Below are 16,959 nucleotides of genomic sequence, written 5' to 3' on the forward strand. Positions count from 1 at the left end.
CCCCGTAAAAGGGATGTTGAAAGAACTAGTTAATATCTGTAAAGCACTTTGGCAATATAAAGAATATGTGCTAAATTTCATTTTGTAATTAGGCCAGTTCCAAGTCAAATGTTATATTTTGAACTTTGATTTCTTTGGAACAGAAAATTCAATCACAAAAAATGTATTTGATTGCCACCCATCAACACCTACTGTGGCAAAAGAGCACTCTAGTACAGAGCAAAATCTGTGAGAAATTCAGCTACCATGAGTCTTTCATTGAAAGTAATTGGAAAAAAAAACCAAACTTCACATTTATGGAAATATTTAAAAGTTTCCCTATAACTTTAAGTGAATATAGCACTAGTCAGAGTTAAGAATAAAGGGTCATATTAACACTTCTGCTTCAACATTTTCGCTTGTGTCTAGATATTGCTCTGATAAGTCATATTAAAGCTCAGAACTCAGATCCAGCAAAATACCTATCATTGGAAGTAAACCTTAGATGACAACAGTGTTCTAAACTGCACAAACATCTGATACTGCTTATGTCATAAAATGTATCCCACAGAGAAGTTTCCAATAGGTCATGAAATTTCCCCCTGGAGTCACAACTTTATATCAAGAAGAAACTGCTTTGTCTCATTAACTAATTAACCAATCATAATTCTCTATTATTCTGGAAGCTGCACAAGATGATACTCTTGACAAATGATTCACACCATGTGGTCAAAATTCTAACTACAGATAGGCTGAATGGCTGAAAGATTTATAACATCAAAGGGACAAGTTAAGAGCAAAGCAACAGCCTGGATTTTCAACTCTAACTCTGAGTTTCCTTGCTCCTGTGCATTTAACCCTTAACTTTACACAAATGTAGGTCAAATACAAACAATAAAAAAGTTGTTGTAAATAATTAATTTGACCCAAAATAAAGAAAATCAGTTGACAATGGCATACTTACATAAAGGCATTAAAATACCATGATATTTTACAAAAAAAACCCCAACCCTGCAAATTACTAGAACTACTGACTGCTAACAAGTAATGTAATAGGCACAAAAGAAAAAAATATCATAGTATAGAAAAAATAATGTGTTAGTACCTTCCTCTCGCCACAATATGTTTGCAACTGCAGCATGTAAGAGAGAGAAAGAACAGAAGAGACAAATGAACAAGAAAAAAAAACATGAAATGGTATATCAGTCTCTGAAATAATTATGATGCTACATTTTCTGGCTCATAAACTAAAGAACTTATATATACAAAATACATAGAATTTACCAAAAAGTTTCATATCAAACTATTGTACTTCAAAATGGGAAAAACAATGACTTATCCATGCTTCTTGTTGATGTTTTTTTGCAATTAACATTTCTACCCTTTTATTATAAGAGTGTGTTTAATATTCCATTACTAACAACAAATCTCAAGTTTATGTTCATAGAAATATAGATAAGATTATATCTGAAGATAATTTTCATCTTCTGTTTTTAGTGAAAATAATGACATTTGAAGAATTATTCATTTTAGAAAAAAGTGATGAGAGACAAACACGTTTAAGAACATATTTATAAGAGGCACTTAAAAATCATTCTTACTTCTATACTTCTGTAACATGAGACCTGATCCTTCAAAGTTAATGGTATGTTTTCCATTGATAGGTGGGCTGTGATCAATCCAGCAAGGATCAAATTATTGCGTCTAGTCTAGACGTGATAAATCGACCCGAATGCTCTCCTGTCGACTCCTGTACTCCAGCGCCGCGAGAGGCGCAGGCAGAGTTGACAGGCAGAGTACTGCAGTGCCGCGAGACATGCAGGCAGAGCTATTCACGTAGCTGAAGTTGCGTAACTTAGATCAACTCCCCTTTGCCCCCCAGCGTAGACCAGCGCTTTGTGGGACAAATACACATGAATTGTGAGTTACATTTGCATGACATCATTAGCCATATTTGAAATTCTTCTTTTTTGTGTCTGGATTTTAGACATGAGGTAGAGAAAAATTTATTATATAAATTCTGCTACCTCTTCCATTTGGGGGGATAGAATGTACCTAAATATAACTATATAGTTCTAAATATTTAAAGAACAAGCTGCAGTGGAAGAAACTAATCAAACACACGGACACTTTGAAAAATAATTGTCCTCACAAATACATACAAATTTTAAGGAAAAGGAACAGAACATGCGGGGGAGGGATAACTCAGTGGTTTGAGCATTGGCCTATTAAACCCAGGGTTGTGAGTTAAATCCTTGAGGTCAAGTATCAGACAGGTAGCTATGTTACTCTGGATCTGTAAAAAGTGACAAAGAGTCCTGTGGCACCTTATAGTATAAGCTTTTGTGGGTGAATACCCACTTTGTCAGACACATGTACATGCATCTGACAAAGTGGGTATTCACCCACAAAAGCTTAAGATCCAATACATTTGTTAGTCTATAAGGTGCCACCGGACTCTCAATCCTTGAGGGGACCACTTAGGGATCTGGGGCAAAATCAGGTCTTGGTCCTGCCAGTGAAGGCAGGGGGCTGGACTCAGTGACCTTTCAGGGTCCCTTCCAGTTCTATGAGATAGGTATTTCTCCATATATTATTATTATTTTGTTATTAAGAAAGAGAGAGCACAAGGTTTTGTAAGCCCCTGGAGAATGCCATTACACTTTTTGCTAAGTTCATGATTCAGAGGCTCGGAAAACATGTCAGTTGTATTTTTCCTATTATCTCTTTGCCTGCCTGCACATTGTGTTTCACAAACTGTCTCTCTTAGTAGTATTGACTTGCTGTATGACCTTAGCCATAGTACTTAAACACACTGTCTTTCAATTTTCCCATCCACACTAGAGGAGGAGAACATTTAGCCACATTCAGCACTTTCAGATCTATGGATGAAGTTTTCTATATAAGTGTAAATTAGAAATAGCAATAGTGAAATGCAGCACTATTGAATTTTGGAATCAAAGCTTCACTCTTCTATATGAGAGCATACATTATAAAGATATTACTGGATTAATGTTTATTAGCTTTATAACTGTTTAATTGTTGTGCCTTTGTTAACTGCCCCTTGTGTGTATAGTAACTTCAAACTCCCAACACTGTATTATCTTCAAGATGTGACCCACCGATGTGTTATACACTACAGATGGCTAATAATAATTGTGGTCCTGATTCTGCCACCCTTTATTCACATTATGACATTTCTATATAAGGGGGCAGATCCTTCTCAGTTGGTTTAAATTGTAACAGAGCCACTGGAACCAAAATTGAGTCACAGCAATTTAAAATCCATTTGTATATTCGCTCAATTATTTATTTTTATATTTGCTCTTTTGAAGTCAGGTTGGCTTCCTATTTCAAAAAGAGATTGACGTCAGTGGAGTTATGACAATTTACACCAGCTCAGGATCTGTCCCTAAGTCTCACTGAAAGTAGCAGTATACCATCTGCAGAGAAAATTACTACCCAGCAACAATGAGGAGGGCAGAACCGGACTCTATGCTTACAGCACAAAATGAGCTAGGCTTGCAGTGTGATATTACATTGGCAATCACAAACACGGTAGTTAATATGCCTCTGATAGTGTAAGGCACAATACTTTTTACTTGGCTACTCATGTGTAAGCAATTTGGCTGTTCTGCTAAATGATATTTCTTTTGTCCTTGTGTAAAAGGGTTTGCAGATCTAGTCCTTTTGCTATAAACTGCATTCATGTAGGGATGGAAGATTAGCTTGGTGTCTTATTGATTGATTCTCTTTGTGAAGAAAGAAACCAACTTGACATAAAAAGAGCAGAGAGAGAGAGAGAGAGAGAGAGTGTATGTGTATAAACAATTGAAAGGGTATAAAATACAGATTTTTAAATTGGGGTATGGGATAGCTTAGCGGTTTGAGTATTGGTCTGCTAAACCCAGGGTTGTGAGTACAATCCTTGAGGGGACCACACAGGGATCTGGGGCAAAATCAGTACTTGGTCTTGCTAGTTAAGGCAGGGGGCTGGACTCAGTGACCTTTCAAGGTCCCTTCCAGTTCTAGAAGAAAGGATATCTCCATTAATTTAATATTAAATTTATTTAATTTACTTCAAACAATGGAGAGAAAAAGGTTGAATTTAGATTTTTTTTCTACTTAAAAGAAAATTTTCAATTAGATAATCATAGTCTTGCTGCTATAGAGCCAAGCATCCCCTTTTCTGCACAGGAAGGTGAGAGCTGGTGGTACCCATAAAGAGAAGGAAGTACAGCCAATAAAGCATTACCCTTCCCTTTAACTCCTTAGAAGCCCCTCTTTGCAAACAACCTGCAGTGTAGCCTCACGTGCAGGGTATACCAGCATGAAGGAGGGAGGGAGGTGAAAAAAAAACTAAACACTCTACATGTCATGCACCCCTAGTAACTCAATCTTTCCAAGAAAACACAAACATACTAGTTAACACCCCAGCATTTAACTGCCCTTTGTACATCTGCAGCGGGGTAGGGCACAAATAGGGATTCAGAGAGCAGCATGGATGAGCAGGGTGTCCTTGCAGATGCACTAGGATAGTTTGGCTGGAGACGATTATGCATGAACATTCAGTACGTGCAGCATTTTGGGGCTCAATTTCCCTATGTAATGTTATGCAGGGTCTCACTGCAAGACTCAAAAGCTGTCTCCCTAGAGCAAATTGGAGGGATTTTTAAAAAAAATTAGTTTTCCTCTCTAAAGATTTTCTTAAGGAAGGACAGCATGTGATCCAAATGTATTCAAGGACTCCTGCACTGAGCTGTAACTCCTGCATTTGAACAATAAAAAGGTGGAAGTGGAGGCATGAGATAAAAGAAAATTAAAATCATTCCCCAATTATTTCAACATGTGAGGACATGGCATTAACAAATGCATGACCTCTAAGACATTCAATACAGAATACGAATAATCTGGTTAATACAAAATGACACATATGGTTTCTAGACCTGTCATACAAGACAAAAAATGAAGAAAGGAAAAAAAAACCTCAGCTTTAGAAAAACTGACTTACTAGCTGGAAAATAACACAACAAACCTGATAAAATGTAGTGGGAAGAAGATTTTACATTTCTTTTTGAAACTGCAGCTTGGATGTGAAATACAGATTTCACAGATTTTAAGAGTAGAACATTATCACCATCTAATCTAACCTCCTGGATAACACAGGCCAAAGACACTGACTCAATAATTTATGCATTAAAGTCCATAAAAATATGTTATAGCTCAAATAGAAGTTAAGGAAGATATTTAGTCCTGATATAAAGATTCCAATAATGGAGGATCCACCACATCTGCACTACAGATGGAAGGCACTACAAGGTACATACCCTTCAGATTCTATTTTTAATAAAAACTAATCACTCAGTCATACCCCAATACTCAACTCTTGCATTTTTTTTAAGCTCAGGATGGAAAAAATGCATGATTATTTTAGGTAATCTCATATATGAAAATTGTATTAAAATAGAGAATTATCATGTTCCAGGCATATCTTTTTTGGGTCAAGAAATGCATTATGTAATGCATTAGGACTGCTTCTTATTAAACAGTTACATATTTACAATATACAATTATTACATAGTAATACTGGTCAAGATCCAAAACTTTTCCCCTTGAACAAGAAATGTTCTTAATATAATCAGAAACCTCCGCAAATAGTCCAGAGAAGCTGTGAATGGCTAGCAAAACACATATATTCAGTATTTACAAAAGATGACATAAGTAAAGAAAATGCAGTGTAACTACAAATTATAAATATATTTCTATGCTTTTGTGGTGGGCACCATTTTACCAATCCCTGACCATAAATTACTAACATGCATTTTTAAAACCTATCTTTCAGTTGTTCAGCCTTTTATTCAATCTTATTCTCCTTCTTTGGTGGCCACTGCTCTTTCTCTCTTTATGGAAGGCAGCTATACAGCTCTCATAAATATACCATTAGCATTTCACAGATTGTCTGAGATGAATCTTACATCATGCAGCTTTTTGTATCCTTTGAAGAGAAAAAAAAATAACATGCTACTTCTAGGAGAGGGTGCTAAAACATGGTTCTCAAAATGAAGTATCCTGTATCCTACTACATTGTGCTGCCACCAAACTATTGTCATTATAGTCACTCCACCATAAGAGATCCTTAAAACAACCAAAATACAAACTTCAAATGATGTGCCACATTGTCAGGGTGGCACCCTCTTGTGGTCCCTCCAAACACAATTAATCCCACTGTGGACCAGGGCTGGTATATATCTCTATTTTGATAAGGTCCAGTGTAGTGGTGCGTTGGCTTGCTAGCCAGAGTACCCCTCAGTCCTACGACTTTCAGGGCATAAATATTAAAAGGTAATTAGAAATACAATAAACTTGATTCAAAATAGGGTCAACCCACAAACCTTTGGTGCCCCACCCCCTTCCATTCAGGGCTGGTCTCCTAATCAGTCTGTTCTTCTGCCAATGACCTTGCGCCTCACCCCTTCCACTCTATTGGGTCTGGTCAACCTTTCTAGGAGGTCAGATCTGGCTGAGAAGCAAAATCTATCTCAAGGCTGCAACCAGGCTTCTCTTCCATTAGGAGAGGCCTTACCCTCCTTCCTCATCAACAGTGAATTAGGCTGGTTCTCTTTCTTTTAGCTCTCCTTTCCACATTGGCTACAGAGGTAGTGGGGTAGGACCATATGGATTCTCAGGCTTTCACCAACCCTTTCATTAGCAGTGGAGAGCTTGTCTGCATCCTTAAAGCCCTCACTGCCAGTATGGGACTTCTCTGCCCCATCACATGATATTACAATGTCCTAATTTTCTTCTTTACATTGAAATGGTAGAGGATGGAAACAAATGATGAGATCTTTCTTCTTGTTTTTCATGCAACTTGAAATTCAACAATTTTGCAGTTGAATTAACAATTTCCTTTTGCCGACATAACTGGATCATCATATTTCCAACAATCAATAAGCTGTATATTATGTTTCAGAAGAAAACACAGGGTGAGGCCACTGAGAATCAGAAAAAAGTCACTTGTTTTGTATAAAAAATGCTCTTTCATGTTTTCCAAAGAACAGTTTTACCTCTTGACTCACATGCTTCAATGGCCATCATCTAAAAAGCAGCTGATGACCTTTATCTATTAGCTTTTATCTTCACTGAAGTATTGTCATTTTTTTTCTGGACCTATATTATGCAGTTTGTGGTTAAATAAGCTTTTGTTCCCTCTCCATTGGTTTTTCTAATCACAGGGCTAAACAAAATATTTTCAGTAGCGTTTTGTTGCTTTGGTTCTACTGTAGACTAAGTGGAAATCAATTGAAAGCTTAAGCTTAGAAAAGCTTCTAGAATCACTATGGTGGCTAAACATTTTAATTCAAAACAGCCTCATAAAAGTGTGTGTGGGGGGGAACCCTACCAAAAAATACACCAAATTCTCTTCTTGGTTTGCATACTAATCTAGTAAGAAATAAATTGTTTCAACATTGCCATTATGATATTAAATTAACAGGTTTCAAACTGAGCATCTATTTGTGGAAACTTGTGGAGAAAAAACAATGATCTCTCCCGACACCTTATGAAATACAACTCAAACTCAAATTTCTGGATCTCTAACTCCTCAAAATGCCTTTCTATTGTTTGCACTTATTAAGAATATATTAACTGACAAATTGATGGTGAATCAACAGTTTCATTTTGCAGGGATTCGTCCATAATTTTTATTATGTCAATACACATCCTCTGTTTCTTTATCCCCCTTATTAGAGACTATCCCAAAAGTTCCTCAGCCTAGTATTATTAATATCAATAGATCGATTGATAGATACATACACACTAGAGCCACAACATGGGTAACCTCCTTTTGCATTAACCCAACAACCTTGGGTGCTGGTCAGGATATCCACTGAGAATTCCTCCTACTGACTCTGCTGCTGCTCAAGGATAGGAAGGGGATTCTGTAGAGTCGGCTTCTAATGACAGTAATTCCAAACATTTTCATTAATTGTGATCATGAGTTCATACCACATGAATTTCAATTTAAAGGCTGGATTCAAAACCCATCAGGTTTCATTTGGTTCCCTGCTGACCATTTAAACCCACACAGTTTGCAATATTTCTGAATGAACTTGATTTGAGTTTTGGTTTAGTCATGAAACCAGAAACCAGGTGATAATTTTTGCATATATTTGGTTTTTTGTGTGTGGGTGTTATCTTCAGATAGTGTAACCAAGTATAACAAAGATGTCATTTCAGTTATAGTGGTGCATATTATGACACACATAATCTTGCTGTCAAGAGATTAAATATTCACATCTTTTAGTGAACCTGATTTTTCAGAGGTAAAATAGATCTGATGCTCGTCACTGATATTAGTCAGCAATACACTGCTCTCTTTTATTTACATTTGTAAGTGCTGGCAGTGGGTTCACATGGCTTGTGATTGGTGGTTATAACAAATTAAACAGAACATTTATAATTTTGCTCACAGTGTTAGCCACCCCAATACAACACTATAATAGTAATGACTGCAGACACTGGCTAAGGGTTGCCTTTTCAGACTATTTTCTTCTGAAAAATATGAATAGCTGCCCTTATGTCATGAATGAGGATCCTGGTTTCTGTTCCCAACTCTGTCCCAGACTTCCTATGCGATACTGGGTAAGTTTCTTAATCCGTGGTACAGGTTTCCCATAATACTTTCTTAAATTATGTGTTTCTGAATTTCCTCATTACCATTTAGTTTCCCCTTTTTGGAATTTTGGGTAAACTTAATAGTGATATCAGATCCTAATTCAGATTTTCTCAGTACTCATTGTCTACCAATGTTATGGTCAAATACTGCTCTTCATCCACGGTGAAACTCATATTAAAATAAATGAAATATTCATGTGTGGGCTCATACAACATATGGCCCTAAAGATTCATTTCTAGGTATGTTTCAGGCCTGTCTCCATAGTACTGTATAAATGAGTACAGACATGATCAGTGAATTTTAGGAAGGCAGTTGCAGTACACTTTTACTGCTCTCTATTTTAGCTATAAGAGTAATTGTTGAGAAAAAATGTCATTTTGGGGGAGAGACATTCTCTGCTTGATTCACATGGTGATAACCCTCATAGACAACAGCTGTACACAGATATACACCCATCAAGAAGAAACCATATCCCTAATGGTATAGTTTGTTCTGGTACTTCTTAAAAAAAACCACAATACTCCTAAGTGATAGGGACAATGTTGCGTCATTAATAATTCTTGGTACTGGAATAAAACAATGCACCTTTTCAAAAAGAACCATGATTTATTTCAATTGGTATTCATGTGATAGACTATATCTGACAAAGTAAGCCTGACTCTTTTGTTCTATTAGCATCATCTCAGATTTAAGAGAAAAAAAATGAGGCTGCTCTCTCTTCATGTGATACATGCTTGATTTCATCTTGGGGTATATTAAAACCAATTATCTAACATCTATTGTCCTGACTAATTATTAAGCTTTTACTTATCAGTTAAAATGTCACAACTGCTGGATTACTTCCTCTGATTATATTGCTCAGAGGAGAAGGTTGTTTGATTTTAATTTTTCATAATTATATTTTGAGATAGTGTAACTAAGCATAGCAAAGATGACATTTTAGTGATAGGTGTGAACATTATGACACAAATATTTTTTCTGTAAGAGATTAAATATTCACACCTTTCAGTGAAACTGACTTTTCAGGGGTAGGATAGTTCTGGAGTTCATTATAAATGTTTGTAGCTATACATTGCTCTCTTATTTGTTTTCTGTAAGTTCTGATAGTGATCCAACCTGAATTCCTTTGCCGTAGCACATTAACACACATATAATGTACATGAAAATAATCTGAAAGTTTATCCTTATTTAAGCTTTGAATACCCGCCATAAAATGAAATGCCAGAGTAAATTATCTGCAAAGAAATTAGGTAAATAGGTATCACTGAGTATGAGAGTCGACAGGAAGATTCCATTAAAGGTGCAGAAAGCCTTGCAGGGAAACTTTAGGCAATAAATCATAGCCAAAAAGCTTTTAGTCTTATTCCAAATTCTAGGTAGCGGAGATGCCCGGTTGCTTATGATGGCTATAAACCTCTCAAGTCAGTAGTATTCAGATCACATAACCTCTTGTTAGGTGATAAGACTATGACATTACTTCCAAAAAGGCATTGTGTTAGAAATAGATCTATTTAATGGCATGGAAAAGGCATATTATTTTTTAAATACAGCCCCAAGACAAAGAATGCATGAGGTAGATAATTTTCAGCTTCCTCTGGGTGAGCAGATGAAAGGTTTTATAGAAAAAGTTGCTTCATGGAATGTGACTTTGTCACAGTGGATAAAGTGAGTACATGGGAAGCTGTAATTGATATTAAATAATAAAAACTGCTTTATACAATTTTTATAAGGTCATCAAATATTCTTAAACTGCTTCAGAAATACCATAATGATATTATGTGACAAATTTCTAATTCACTATATTACCAGGTACATCTCTTACATGAAAATTTAGATCTAGGCAGTAAATTAGTTAAAAATAATTAAAGAGAAATTGTTTAATTTAGATCTGACATATGTTTTGTAAAACAAACTTCTAGAAAGTTTGAAAGCAATAGAAATGTTGCCATGATTTAAAAAACAAACTTAAAATCAACTGGTTCCGTTGATTTTTAAAACAGCACATGTATTTTCATTATCGCCAAGTCCAATATTGCAATATTCAGCGAATGTGCAATGACCCAACAATGAAACTGACCATAAGCAAGTGAAATGTATCTAGTTGCATTGTTAAAACTGAGTGAATAGCAAAAATTTAACAGAAAAAATATTAATATTTTAAACAAAAATCCTTTGTTAATAATTAATTAGTAACCTAGGTAATTTGTTTTTAATACATGACAATAAGTATTGAAAGTGTCCCTTTGGCATACACTTTCTTCTGTCTTTGATGGTCATTCTTTTGCTCTTCTATAGTATACTGCCAGCTTATCTTTTCCTCTCCCTATCTAATCTATTCCACACTTCTAAACATGTGATTAATACTACTCTACTTCTGTAACTTTCTTTTATCTTTCCAACCTGATTTGAGTTTCCACTTAAGACAGATTTCACTGTGCTTCCCAACTTTGCAGTTCTTCTCTCAGAATGCAAATTTCAGTCTTGCTCCTTAGTCATTTATTCAAATATATCTTGATTGACATTATTTCACTGAACTAAAGCTTGGATATATATTATCCAGTACTGTTACTATCTGAAAGAATCAGTAACTTAACTTTAGGTTAATGAAACTAAAATAGCCCACAGACAGACAAAACCATTTCTGCCTCCTCAATGTTTCATTCTGATATAGTGAATGAAAACCAAACCAAAATGGTCATCCTCTGCATTGTTACCGAGATGCTGTCAACTCAAATTTACTCCCATTCATTAATATTTAATGAATGCCAGTACCTCAGCCAGAGCACCTGGACCCTTTGCCTGGAGGCTTTCAGAACTCAGGTTGACCACACTGTAATTCTGATAGTAAGAACACATATATTAAACTGAGTCAGCACAGGGCCTGCTGCAGACTTGCGCTCACATAATCTAATCAATGACATACTTATTATGATGGAGGGAGAAGCTGCTCATATCAATGACTTTAATGAGAGGGTTGAGAGCTTCTTGAAATGCAGCTGCATGTACTGCAAACTACGAAAAGAAACAGCTGTCTTATCAGCTGTTGCTGGAGATGATGGACTACTGGAATAAGAATCATGTTCAGAAAACAGTGAGATTAACTGTTCCTTTTAGGAGAAGATGTAGCTTTAACTACACTTGATATCTTTGTTTTAAGCCGAAGGAATTATTTCTAGCTGCTTGATATTCATTCTATGTCATTTTATTCTCCTCCAGTCCATAACAACAAAGGCCACATCACAACAACCTATCAGATACAAAACAATAATGTGATGCAGAAGCAAATAAGGCAAACATAATTCTAGACTGTATTAACAAAATTGTCACATGTAAGACATGGTAGCTGTTCCACTATACTCAGCATTAGTGACACTTCAGCTGAAATATTATGTCCAGTTATTGGTGCTATGCTTTTAAAAAAATGTGGACATACTGGAGAGAGTCAGAGAAGAGCAACAAAAATGATAAGAAGGTTAGAAAACATGATGTGTGAGGAAAAGTATTTTTTTTCTTAAAGGACATATTTAAGTCTTGAGAAAAGAAGACCAAGGGGGACCTAATAATGTTCTTCAAATATGGCAAGGGCTGTCATAAGGAGAGATCAGTGATCAGTTATTCTCCATGTCCACTGAAGTTAGGACAAGAAGTAATTGGATTAATCTGCTTCAAGGGACATTTAGGTTAGCTATTAGGAAAGGTTCTACTATAGGATAGTAAAGTACAGGAATAGGTTACCAAATGAGGTTGTGGAATCCCCATCATTGGAGATTTGTAAGAAAAGGGTAGACAAACAGCTGTAAGTGATAGTCTAGGTATACTTGGTCCTGCCTCAATGTGGCAGACATAGACCATATATTTCTATGATTCAATCAAATATGTGCCTGTATGTGAGGAGAAAAAAAATATGGCCAGATGGTGCCTTACAAAGATAATTGATCCAAATGATAAATCACAGGGAAAAACTATAAAAAGAGAAGGAAAAATATTCCCTTTTAAGAGCTACTCAAAATCTGCCAGGTTTGGTTTCTGTGGATGTTGGAAAATTTTATAGCATGTTTCATTGTTAGTATTGTTCAATAAATATTTCTATTTTCTTTTGGAAAGAAGTAGGATGATATACACTTATCACATGGATAATTTGCATCAAAGAGTCCCAAAAGAGTTGGCTGAGAAAGTCTGTTGCTCATTTGAATTAATTTTTACATTTTGAAACATCAGAGACATTCCAGAAGACCTGGAAAAGTGCTAATATTGTGCTAATATTAAAAAAGAGCAAGAGAGATGACCTAAGTAACAATACACCAGTCAGCCTGATATAATCCCAGGCAAAATAATGCAAAATCTGATGAGGTCTAATTGATAAAAAATGAAAGGACAGGACTATAATTCATGCCAGCCAACATAGGTTTAAGGCAAATAGGTTTTATCAAAGAAACGAGATTTCATTCTTTGAGGAAATTGCAAGTTTGGCTGATAAAGGTAACTGCAGCGTTGTAATACATTGACTTAGTGTTGCACAGCATTCTGATTAAAATATTAGCATGCTACAATATATCAAAAGGAAAACTTTAAATGGAATAAGAACTGAATAACAGACAGATCTCAAAAAGTAATAAAGTAGTTGTCAGTGGGGAATCATCATCAAATGGGAACATTTCTAGAGGTATTCCATAGAGATTGGCAGAGTGATAAATAATCATAAAAACAGGGCAATCATACTGCACAATCTTGATTACTTGGTTAACTGGGCCCATTTAAGAAAATGTGTTCTAATATAGCCAAATGCAAAATTATACATGCAGGAACAAGGGATGCAGGCAATCCTTATAGAACAGGGGACTTTAACCTAGAAAGCTATGATTCTGAACAGGATTTAGAGGTCATAACAGGCAAGCAACCCCAGTGGGATGCTGTAGTAAAACAGGCTAATGTAATCCTGGGTAATGTAAACAAGGGAGCAGTGAGAGTAGGGATAAGGAAGTGATTTTATCTCTGTATACTGCATTGGAGAGATTGATCCAGAAATACTGTGTATACACTTTTGGTGTCCACATTTTAGAAAGGATGTTGAAAAACTGGAGAAGGTGCAGAAAAGGACCACAAAAATCATTTGAGGCTAGGGAAAATGCCAGATAGTGAAAGACTTACAAAATTCAATCCACACATCTTATCATAGAGACAAGGTGACTTGATTACACAATATAAATATCTTCATGGGAAGAAAATACCAGAGCTAAAAGTTTCCTTAATCTAGCAGAGAAACGCATAACAAGAACCAATGGATAGAATATAAAGTCAGAGAATTTAAATTAGCAATTAGGCACCTTTTTTAAAAAAAAACAACAGTCAGGGTGGTTAACCATTGGAACAAACTACTACTACTACTAGACATCTCTTGATTTCTTCAGATTAAGACTGAAGGATATGCTTTAGCTAAACACAAGTTAATGGGCTTGATACAGCCATTACTGCATGAAATCTGATTTTCTGTGATTACAAAAGATGAGACTTGATCTAACCGGTCCCTTCTAGCCTTAAACTTTAAGTAGTTACAGTTTTACTCTGAGCATTGAATTCATTTGAATTTGAAATGCCAAACAAAATAGAATAGAACTGGAAAGACAACAGGTTTCATTGTTTTTATTGTGAAACTGATGGAACTAGCCCTGATCTTCCTATCCACAATAAGTATCCAAAAGACACTATAGGTAATGGGATAAATGTTGCTCAAGCTTCCCATCCTAATTCAAGCAAATATCTGATATTTTGGGAGATCAGTACCTGCTGGGAATGGGGCCTGGTTAAAAATCTCACACTGAAGTTTGTTTATGATAATTATAGGCATTTTCCAGTTTTGTTACAAAGCTTTCACAAAGCCTGCTTAATTTACCACTAAGGGAGTTTGTGACTAGAAACTGGGATGGGTGATAGGGATGGATCACTTGAGGATACCTGGTCAATGCATTCCCTCTGAAGCACCGGGCATTAGACACTGTCAGAAGACAGGATACTGGGTTAGATGGACCTTTGGTCTAATCCAGTATGGCCGTTCTTCTGTTTGTATGACCCAAATTCTACTGAAATGAATAGAAAGAATCCTTTTGACTTCATAGGCGTTAGAATGGTTTTGCTTTGCTTCCACCATTGCTCCTGCCTTCTGCTGACCTAAAAAACAATCCACACAGAGCACTAACCTCAAGACCATTGGGATGTCATGTACAAAGTATGATTGAAAAGGTTTTGGCTCTCTAAATTGTGGGGAAATCAAAATGGATTGCTTCAGATGTAAGAAAAAAATGTATTCATTGGTATCACTGCATGGATAAAAACTTGTCAGAGTGCACCCTGCTGTAGTTCCTGTATTAAAATAAAACTAGTGTCTGGAATTTGTTCGCTCAGTGAAGTCTACACACTCACATGCTATTTTTCAGTCTATAGAATAAATAATGAATTAGAACATAGCTTATGGTCTACGTTTAAATATGATTACTGTTAGACAATCATATTGAATGTATGTGCTAAAAATGTTACCTATTTTTGGTGGATAAAAATTTGCTTTGATTGTAGAGTATTTTATTTTAATGTTTAAAGGGGAGGGGTTCTTCCAAAATGGGTTGGGCCATTAGTTTAAGGTCAGAATGTACAAAGCAGGATGCAATGGGTACATACACAAAACTGCATGCACCAATTAACTCCCATTTGTATGCTAAGAATGCATTTTTATACATTATTATAACAATATATATAGTTTATATAGACATACATTAACAAAACTATACTAAAAGATCAATAAGAGGTTGCAAACTCAAGCACTCAAAAGTTAGAAAATGTCAGAATTAAGGTTACCCATACAATCTTAATGTGGTCTCCTTGTGTGTACGCACTACGATACAATCTTTAATTTCAAGGCCATATACTGTTTTTTCCACACGAACCCCGCCGCATGCAGTAAATCAGCAGCTACTCAATATTTCTTTTCTTCTCCATATTCAATGTATGTCCATAGGCCTTATTTAATATATGCCATCCAACCCCTGAACTGAATAAAAAATATTAATTTCCTCATGGATATTTCTATGGTTTTTCATTATCGTATCTGAGTGCTTCACAAACATTAATGAATTTAACTTTCAAATATCTTGTGAGGTTAAGTTGCAGTATAAATCCAATTTGCGAATGGGGAACTGAGGCACACAGAGATTAAGGACAAAACTGTGAGAAGTGAGCTCAACTTAAGTCACCTATGACCTGATTTTTTAGAGTACTTAGCAATATATAGTACAGTATATGTTCAGAGCACAGCTCTCACTGACTTCAGTTGCAATTGTGATTGCTCAACACTTTTGCAAATCTGTCCTGAGGTTTCTCATGCTGGGTATCCAGAAAATGGGGAACACACTATTAGTGGCCAACGGTGCAGTTTGGATTAAGAGATTTCCCCAGTATCACACAGGAACACTGTGGCAGAGGCAGGGATAGAATCCGTTTCTCCAGGACAGAATACAACTGCCTCAACCATTAGACCATGCTTTAGCTTTTGCAGTTCTCTGCCACCACACATCTTCCAACATCTGCAACAAATCAGGCAGATGTTCTACAAACAGCAGCCTCCTTCACTACACAATCCTTATTAATTTGTGGAGCACGATCCATCCTTTACATTGAATGAGGCAGGAATCGTCTGGAAAAAATAGTATATAATCATGTCATTATAGAGCAAGGGTGGCCATCCTGTGGCTCCGGAGCCACATGCGGCTATTCAGAAGTTAATACACGGCTCCTTGTATAGGCACTGACTCTGGGGCTGGAGCTACAGGTGCCAACTTTCCAATGTGCCAGCGGGTGCTCACTGCTCAACTCCCGGCTCTGCCACAGGCCCTGCCCCCACTCCACCCTTTCCTGCCCCCTCCCCTGAGTCTGCAATGCTTTTGCTCTCTCCTCCCCCCCCCGAGCCTCTTGAATGCCATGAAACAGCTGATCGGGAGGTGCGGGGAGGGAAGGAGAGGTGCTGACTGGCAGGGCTGCTAGTGGGTGGGAAGCGCTGGGAGCAGGATGTGGGAGCTGATGGGGGGCTGCTGACATACTAGTGTGGCTCTTTGGCACTGTACATTGTTAAATTCGGGCCACCCCTGTTATACAGTGTATCATAATACATACATAAAAGATCGATTAATTAAGTTTACACAGGTAAACATAATCATAGCATTTTCTAATTTTTGAATGCTTGGCTTTGCAAGCTATTTCATATATTTGTATATATAATTTATTAATTAAAAAAATAAAACCCCACAAAATCTGTCATGTGG

At 36.4% G+C, this 16,959-nt stretch overlaps 1 protein-coding gene across 3 annotated transcripts in view; it reads right to left on the reverse strand.

Annotated features, from left to right (window-relative positions):
• The window catches only part of FSTL5 (follistatin like 5), a 593,647-nt gene that overhangs the window by 76,344 nt on the left and 500,344 nt on the right, over window positions 1–16,959 (reverse strand). For 2 of the 3 annotated variants that reach the window (XM_050946342.1, XM_050946343.1), the window contains exon 11: window positions 1,085–1,111. The exons of the other annotated variant lie outside the window; for it this stretch is intronic. In XM_050946342.1, the coding sequence (XP_050802299.1) occupies window positions 1,085–1,111 (27 nt within the window). The remainder of the gene's footprint in view (window positions 1–1,084; window positions 1,112–16,959) is intronic. 3 annotated transcript variants of the gene reach the window in all.

This window comes from Gopherus flavomarginatus, chromosome 3, assembly GCF_025201925.1.
Source record: "Gopherus flavomarginatus isolate rGopFla2 chromosome 3, rGopFla2.mat.asm, whole genome shotgun sequence".
NCBI classification, from domain to species: domain Eukaryota; kingdom Metazoa; phylum Chordata; order Testudines; family Testudinidae; genus Gopherus; species Gopherus flavomarginatus.